This window comes from Lactuca virosa, chromosome 9, assembly GCF_052849685.1.
Source record: "Lactuca virosa cultivar CGN04683 chromosome 9, Lactuca_virosa_CGN04683_v6, whole genome shotgun sequence".
In the NCBI taxonomy this organism is placed as follows: domain Eukaryota; kingdom Viridiplantae; phylum Streptophyta; class Magnoliopsida; order Asterales; family Asteraceae; genus Lactuca; species Lactuca virosa.
In genome coordinates, this window is record NC_136434.1 from 138,059,032 (window position 1) to 138,068,645 (window position 9,614).

The 9,614-nt window shown below is 34.5% G+C and overlaps 1 protein-coding gene across 1 annotated transcript; it reads left to right on the plus strand.

Moving 5' to 3' along the window:
- Positions 1-2,600: 2,600 nt before the first annotated feature.
- LOC145135758 (histone H4) lies at positions 2,601-3,168 on the plus strand. Its single transcript, XM_079069980.1, has one exon. The coding sequence runs from the start codon at positions 2,691-2,693 to the stop codon at positions 3,000-3,002; it is 312 nt and encodes a 103-aa protein (XP_078926106.1). The 5' UTR covers positions 2,601-2,690; the 3' UTR covers positions 3,003-3,168.
- Positions 3,169-9,614: the final 6,446 nt, after the last annotated feature.

Genomic DNA, 9,614 nt, shown 5'->3' on the forward strand with positions numbered 1-9,614 from the left:
TTCAAAGTCGTTATACTAATTGATTTACTTACGGGAATGATGTCTAGGCTGTGATTTAGTGAGGTGTTTAAAGTGAGATTTCCAAACAGTATACTTCGTATACCAAACGGACCTTACCTCCGATATGATCCTACCTGGTTGTTCATTACTTGATAGATCATGAAGTAGACTCTGAGTTAATGACGAATCCAGACTAATAATTATTCGCAATAAATATTAGACTAAAATCTAGTGGTAATAATACTAAGTTTCGTAGAAGGAAATCATATTTTTAAGAAACGAAGCGCTGCTCGAATTTCGAGTCGTCACTTTAACAAGTGAGTACATAGTTACTTTCATCTTACACATAGATATGAAATATTTTATATAAATTATGTGCTACGTGTGCATATTATCTGTATACTTGCTATCTATGCTGGATGAACGATTTTATACATGTTTTAAATGATTTAAACTGTATATGTATTTTATATCTACAAAATTAGTTGGGTAAAACATGGGTAGATTAGAGATGAGATAAATGATGAGCGATGAAATATGAGATGAATGATGAGCGATAATATATGAGTGGTAAATTATGGTGAGAAGCGATGACCTAAGCGATGATCCAAGCGACGACCCAAGCGATGGTCCCGTCATCTAGCAGAGTATGGATGACAACCACAAACTATTCTATACAGTCCAGTGGAACACTAGCAGGCTCACAACATGTAGGTGTTGTGAACGATGTGTTCACCCGGTGTACTCTAAACCCTGGCGACTATGCGACTTAGCGCCTAAACCCTGGCGACTATGCGACTTAGTGCTTGTTGAGTGAACCATGGCAACGATGGATTTCGTGCCGATTCCTTAGGATAATCCTTATGAATGAATGAACGAGGAATAACTAATTCTTAGGGTAGATCCTTAAGAGTAAAGAAGATAATGGGGATGGGTAATTGGGTTGATTGTTTGATGTTTAAACATAATAATTATATTATTGTGGGTTGAAAACCCTATGTACTCACCAGGTTTCCCAACCTGACCCACTCAAGCTTATTTGTATCACAGGTGCCGATACAAAGTTACATTACACTGAGAGATTAAAGAGGTGTGGATCACTAGTGTAAATGAATGTAAGTTCTGTTTATGCTTATGTTTCTGTATTGACAATGACATCCCAAATGTTTTAAAATGAATAAAAATACATTTATTCGGAAATGCTTTGATAACGTATTTATCATGTTTTACTGGGAACAAATTCCGCAACATTTTTATTAAAAGAAGTACTCCGATTTTTATAAAGCATAAACAAAATCGGTCTTTTCTAGCCGAGAAAATTGGGATGTCACAGTTTGGGTGTGATTGTGAATGCTCTATTCTATTGTACAGATGGTTTTTATTTTATGTCGGGTATTAGATATTTAGATATGGAGATTTAATGTTGTTTTCTTACTATTACATTACAGGTAGTCCCTAAAGCATAATTAGAAGTTGAAGCGTTGTTTTTTGGTTTTTACCTAAATTTTGTTTCTAATCTATGCAAACTTCTAATTTCAATGCTATTTCGGCCACTGTTTGGAGCTGTTTTTTAGGAGTTGTTCTTTTGTCGCTGTATTTTAAAAGATTTGGATGGTTGGGGTATTGCTGTTTGTTGGGAGATTTGGACAACTCAGTGCTATTTTGAGTTTGTCTTTATCTGGCTTGGTTGATGTTTCCTTCGGATGGTTTGTTTGTTTGCTGTTTACTTCAGATGGAGGTTCACTATAATTGTTTAAGCATGTTCTTAATATATTGTTTGTGGGGATTTTAGTCAACTATCTTCAGATCTGTTATAGCTTTGTTGTCACTTTACTTAATATCATTTGTATATATTTGTATATGAGATTGTTTAATAACATTGACAAAATAAAATCAACTAGAACAAAATTTTAATTAGCAACGATTGTTTAAATTTAATAAAATTATAACGACTACAACTCATCTTTAGTTAGCAGTATTTGTATAGAAAACCAATGGACCGTCCCTGATTATTATCGGTCTCAAGCAGTATAACGGATGATGGTTTATAACATTATGTATATTAAAGGCCAAAGGGCCCCAAAATTTTGATTTGCTTAGAGCCACCAAATTGGTTGAGCCGCCCCTGTCGATCATAAAACTTACATTTTATAGTTTTCAGACACAATAAATTGTTTCAAACCTGCAACGTAGTGCATGAGTTTTTACTAGGTAGAATTAAATATTACAATCGATGAACTTTTGATGTGACTATAAAAACATTAGAATTGATTTACACGAATAACTTAGAATTAATTTTATTTTTAAAGCTTACTATATTAATTAAAACAATATATTATATATTATGGGGGTGTTTTTCATATTTTTCTATCTTAATAGGGCATGAACGTCACAAACAGCAACTACCATCCCACGTCATCAATACAATATCCTAGGTAAACGATTTATAACCATCGATTATAACTTCATCAACGGTAACAAAACAAAACAGGCGAAGCACACGGATCGGTATCTCCACCGTCGATCTTATCCAACAAAACCATCCCGCTTTCGCTTCAAACTCAAAATCCCCAAATTTCTCCCCCCTTTATAAATCACACCAAATCCATTATCCCACATCCAAACCATATTCGTCTCTTTATAGAAATCCGAAGCTTTTTTTTTCAGTTTGCGTAGTGATCATTCCAACAATGTCAGGACGTGGAAAGGGTGGAAAGGGCCTTGGCAAGGGAGGAGCAAAGCGTCATCGGAAAGTTCTCCGTGATAACATCCAGGGAATAACCAAGCCGGCGATCAGGAGGTTAGCGAGGAGAGGAGGTGTAAAGAGAATCAGTGGTCTGATCTATGAAGAAACCAGAGGTGTACTTAAAATCTTTTTGGAAAATGTTATTCGTGATGCAGTTACATACACTGAGCATGCTCGAAGGAAGACTGTAACTGCAATGGATGTTGTCTACGCTCTGAAGAGGCAAGGAAGGACTCTTTACGGATTTGGAGGCTGAGATCCATAAATGGTTCTTCGTACCATTACTGTTCTGTTTTCTTTTAGTTTTGGTAGTGGGCCTATCTACCAAATTTCCATTTTTTAGATCTGGTAGCTTGATGTAAATGGATTGCTTCAATCCTTAAGAAGGACAATATTAATTTAATCTACTGATTTTGTTTTGATTCTGGCATAAACTTTTATTAAATTAACTGAATATTGTTATACAATCGCCTTGTTCATTTCAAAAATCGATTGTCGTTGCTGTGCTATTTTTTCTGTATAAATCATTAATCGGATTTGGATGTTTTCTTTAAGATATGTTTGTTTTATGTATCTTACAGTCTAAAGCGATAAATGTGAAGTACGTAATTTATCGGCTTTCAAAAACCCAAATTTCCACTTCTTTTTACCAATTAAATTTAGTGATTTTTTTGTGAGATTTAGATTTTCTTCACTACTCTATGCAACTGTCAATAAAACTTTTCCAGTCTAACTAAATGAAGGTAGAAGCGACCATTGTTCCTCTTTTTTATGGACAGAGCCGGTGAGGAAGATGATAATCTGACCAGGATCAAGCTGCCATCGAAGAACACAAATCAGGCGATATTTGAATTCGGCATTAGAATCGGCCTGCAAAAACTAACCTAGAATCACCAGTACCGACCACCACCACTGTCTCGCCGGAGAATCAGTTTAGCGATAACATGGATGGTCCCTCACTTTTCTTTACAGATTCGCCGGAGAAGACAGTCTTGCCGCCACATCTGGAAATTGTTAGAATCCCATAAATCCATATCAAATCCCTCACTCAAATCGATTTTGAAACTTGATATCAGAAACCCGTATAAAATCCCTCTCCAAGAATTCATACCAGAACATGAAATTAGATGAATCCAACAATGGTGGTTATGGCTCCCCTCTAGAAATTGAATCCTCAACTCAAATCGAGTCCACAACAGAGCCTCAAGTTCTTATCTTTTCTATGGGGAAATCGTTCCAGAATTGGACACCATTTTGGAGGAGGCGAAGGATAACAATGGAATTTTGCAAAGGGTCACCTTCAGAAACTCAAATCAAACGTAAAGGGTAAGGTCAATTGGCCTTCATTTGAAAGGGGATGCCGGAAGTACACTGATCAAGGGTGTGATGAACGTCGCCGGACCTGAAGAATCTGAAAGTCAACAGAGTAGAAGGTTGGTGATAGTGTCCGGTAGAGTGACAGAGATACTGCCGGTGGTGAAGAGGCGTTGACAAAAGGAAATTAGAGAGAATGTGAGAAAGAGTGGCATATAAATGGTAGTTTTCGATAAAGTATTTTTCATTTTTCAATAAAGAGTGATATATAAATATGTTGTTATATTTTCTTACCACAAATCCATCCATTTTAAATGGTAAAGGTGTCATATTTAATAAAAATAATAATATTTTAGTACACTTTTGTGATACATATCCACATTTAAGATGGCTAGAAAGATATATAAGAAGAAATGTAGGAGAATATTTAATTTATTTTTATTATATTATAATAAACAAATTCATAAACAATAAATATTAAAGAAAAGGAAAAAAATCTCAGTAAGGGTAATATATTATTTTTAAGTCGGTTAGAGACTAAATGCGAAACAAAAATAAACTGTAAGGATGGTCCAAGTTAAAAAACTAACTTAGGGACTAAACACACAAAATACCCCAAACTACAGGGACTTCTGTGTAATTTACTCAAGTTAAAAAGTTATTTTTATAATAAAAACCAAATATTGCTTAAAACAATTTATTAATTTAAAAGTTTTTTTAAAAAAAAAAATCAAAAGTCAAAAGGTGTTTGGCAAAAAAGGGTATTTAAAATAATTTTTTCTTAACCATTAAAAAAAGATTTTAAAAAGTTAGAATTTATAACTTTTTGACTTTTCAAGTCTTTAGACGAAAATAACTTCTGATCTTTAACATCTGTTTCCAAGATCACGACGACTCTGTATGACAATTCTGACAACATCCAAAACCTTTTATCATATTCAAGGAGATGATGATAGTAAGATTCGGTTCAATCCATTTATTAAATGTGTTAAAGGTATGGACCTAACATAATATGTTTAATTGAATGAGTTAATATTTTCTATTCAACTCAATTTGTTAGATACATGAGTTGTTATCGGGTTGGTTTTTGCCGACTCTAGTGGCCATGCCGGGTACAACGTCCCAATCTTACGTCTTGTCTTCTGCCATCAAGAATACAACACAAAGAAACGCCTAATGGAGGAGGAGAGACAACGATTATATGACCATTGAACGATCATTTTTTACTTATTTTTTAACATATAAATAAATCTCTTTATATTTTTCTTTACACCATTTTATATATTTCTTTATATTACACAGCTACAATAATTACAACAATGAATCAAAACCCAAACACCCCTCAACAAAATCTAAACCCGCACCCAAACACGTCATCCCTCATAAGATTCGTTCAATACGAGTTTGGTTTTAATTTACTTTACGCCCAAGGTTCGTCGCAATTGCCATACCATCAAAGCTATTTCAACTACACCACACTTCCGATGAAATTTTCTTCAACACCATTCAACTTGAACTCCTTTTTCTTGAACATCAAGAACATCACATTGAACTCCATAGTCTAGAACTTCAACAAACTTAAGAGCAAGAAGATCATTCGGGTTTTTAATAAGAGAAATGAAATTCTTATCAAACAAATCTTTTTTTTCCTTTCCTTTCTTTATATCTCTCTCAATCATCAAGTTATTGCAAGCTTTAGTTAAGCATTCAATCTTTGAAAGTGGTTGAAAAATCAATCCTCCATGATCATCCTTCAAACCTCCATAAGAAATCAAAGTATCCCATGAAATCATCCCGCCTTTCAATATTAATCCAATGAATTGTTCTAAACCGACTTTGTATTTGACATCTTTAACGATCACAATCCAAGAACAATACTCCAAGTACACCATTTCCACCATATTAGATCAATTTGATAAGATCTTGAGTTTTTCTAGAGAGAGAAAATGATTTGAAATGGGTTTTATAGAGAGAGAAAGTAAAAATCACTTGAATTCTAGTGAAGAAAATCGAATTATGAATAGAATCAGAGATGAATTCGATTTCTAGAATCCAAAAACTCTCTAAATCACGAAGATCAAAACTCCAAATGAAGAATCATCAAATCAAGATTGCCACCATGGATCAATTCTTAATGAAAATCAAAAAACACCCGCTCTGATACCAATTGTAGTGGTGTTGATTATGATGACATGTGCGAAATAAGAAAAGATCTAGTGAATCATCATACAAAATCAATAACACATGAAGTAAATAAATTTGAGTTTAACTCTCATTAGTATTGATAGAAAGAGTACAAATGAGTCTTTCAATTTCTCTCTCTAAACTAATGCTTTCAAAGTGTTCATTCCATAAATGAGTGTCACTCACTTCCAATTTATAAGAAAAACAACTCATTGCACAATACAAGTGGGTAAAGCACAAATACATCCAATCGTGACTTTGCACCCTAACAAAGGGTTTTTGTCTTATATGGATTTATATGTTTTATAAGTTATAAAAATTAGAAGAGTTTTTATAGAAAAACTAGCTTATTTTTTTTGTAAAATATTCAAGGAGACAATAAAGGGAAAAGAAGACATGCTTGCATTTATTTAATCATAAAGCCATGTTCTTACACTTGTAGCCTTTTGTTGCTAGATGCACGGTGTATTAAAGCATCAAGACTCAATAGGTAAGGACATGGATTAGATGATTAAAATGCTTGCATGTATTTCTTCTGCTACTAGCTAAAAGCCACGAAATTTTGTGCTTATTCTCTTTAGTTTTTGTCTCTTAAAGTGTTAAGAACATAAAGATGAAGATGATACTTGAATACTCTCTTTGAAGACAAACTAGTTTCTTTGTCTTAAGAGCTTTATAGATTCATTTATTACAAGAAGAAGACTAGCATCTTATCAAGTTGATTTATTGTTGGTGGATATCTCTAGAGAACTTCTACCTTGAAGTTTCATGCTATACTTCAACAACTTCCAATCTCCAATGAGAATCAAAGTCTTCAAAGGTTGTAACACTTTTCTTTCTATGGTTGTTTTTTTTTATCTTTCTAAGTCTTGCAAAAAGATCCTTGGTGGGTTAAAATGGTTTTAGTTTTATTCAACAATTTTAAAGATTTCGTTGCCGTTTTTACCGTTTGTGAAACCAGATTTTTGAATAAAAACCCAATAGTGGGTACCATCAAACTCTGGTGGCTTCGTGTTGTGGAACTCCCGGTACCACAACAAATCACCCTAGACTGGCCTAGTCTAGCTGTAGCGAACAGCTCAGGTGTGGGGTTGTCAACCCCGTATAGATCGATACACAAACTCTCGCTCTCCCTCCAGGAGACTCTGGTTATAACTACAAGACTTACGGCTGTACACTAGGTAGGTACGATTGAAGGACTGTCTCACAAGGGCCTTAACTAAATTTACGCGAACAATGTATTAACTTATTTATCGCTTTAAATAATATTTCGAGTATGTAATTGATTACAAAACATTGGTGAATAAAAAAAAATGTATTCGTTCATATCAAAAGTCATATATTAAATGTTATCGACCCGATTAACATGGAATGTGTTGTAAATGCCCAATAAGCATGAAGTGAGTATGTAAGCCCAGTAAACGTGTAACTGAGTATACAAGTCCCAATAAGCATGTAAATAGGTATTTAAGGCCCAATAAACATGAAGTGAATATACGAGGCCCATCAAGCGTGTAAATGGGTCAATAAGGCCCAATAAACATGTAATAAGTATACGAGGCCCAATTAAAGTGAAAATGACGTGATTAGCCCGTTTGTTATTAAAATGCTTGTTTTAGCTCAATTACTACAAAAATGACATAAAATGGCCACTTTTGTTAAAAATGACATTCTTGGCCCATTAAGTCGAGAATTTACAAATAAGGCCCATTTTTGGTAAAAATGACATTCTTGGCCCATTTAGCCGAGAATTTACATTAGAGGTCCATTTTGATAAAAATGACACTTTAGGCCCAATATGGCTGAAAGTTTACAATTAAAGGCCCATTTTGATAAAAATGACATTTCCGGCCCATTTTTGATAAAAATGACATTTTAAGTCCATAAAGGCCAAAAATTACATTTTAGGCCCATGAAACCGTGAATTTCTAAATAAGGCCCATTTTTATAAAACATGACCATTTTAGTCCATTAAAACCGAGAAGGCCCAAAAGAAGCCCATTTTGTCAAAATAACACTTTTGACCCCTACAAAACCGTGAATGTCATAAAAATCCGTTTTTATGTAAAAATGACTCTTTTGTCCCCTTTAAAACCGTGAGTCTCATAACAAGGCTCACTTTTTGCTTATTTGTCAAATTTGGCCCCTCATGAGGTTTTATTTAGTTTTCAAGTATCCCTTAACATGTTTTATCCTTTCAACAATCATAATGAGTTACATAAACTAACTTGTTTTGCTAATATATTCAAGTCTTGAAAGATATATCGAGTTTATGAGGGTTTTACACATATTCATAACATATTTGCACAACATATCATGAAAATACACACACGCATGCATAAACACTTAGATTTAACATAAAACCAACTTGTATTCTCCCCCAAAACATAGTAAAAACCGAAAACAAGGGGGTATGAAGCTCACCTTGGGTGATGGATCAATTTTGATGGTGAAATGAAAGAAAGTGAAGGTGTTCTCGGTCTTGGATGCTTCTTGAGATGAGTTTTCGGATCCTAGAGGGTTCTAGGAGCATGATCACGAAAACAAGGTGTTCATGAGGAATGATCTAGCATAAAATGGAATATAACATCTTGAATACGAAGTAACTTACCAAGAATGTGAAGCTTGAAGTGATCTTCTTGAGCTAACCCACATACAAACTCACGAAATTTGATGGAATGAATGGAGGAGTTTTCTTGTGCTAGAGAGGGAGAGTGTTTAAAATAGTTTGAAGTGAAGATGGTAGTGGGGAGGTGGCTTCGGCTGATCTTAAAAGAAGTGAGAAGAGAAAGAGAGTAATGTGGTCATTTTTTAGTGGTTAATCTTCTAATTGTCTAGATGTTTGTTGGGAAAAATGCATGGATTACCACCATACAAAACTTAGGTGTCATAAAGTTTAAATCAATTCAAGTTTTCCCTTTTTTTTCTTATCTAAAACCGATAATAAAGATGAGATGAAAGAAGAGAGTATTGGGCTTGGGCTTAGTATGCAACCGAAAACACGTTGGCCCAATAGAGGTTCTTCGACCCATTGGGCCCACACATAAGCCTACGACCCAAAATGGTAAAAGAAATGGGTTTTCGGCCCAATATGATTAATTAGATGGGTTTTCGACCCATAGAGAGAAGTTAAATGGTTTTCGGACCAATAAGGCCCATGGAGAGTTTTGTGGCTCAAGCATTAATGTTTAAGGAATTTCGGCCCAATTAGGGCCCAAATGTGGATCCTTGGCTCAAGAGAAACAAATTGAGGGTTTACTGGCCCATTCGGCCCAATAAGTGAATCCTGGTCCAACAATAGGTTTGAACCGGGAAGTTGGGGTTTCAAGCCCAAAGTTGAGTGAATGTAGTGTATTGAATTAGGTTTAGA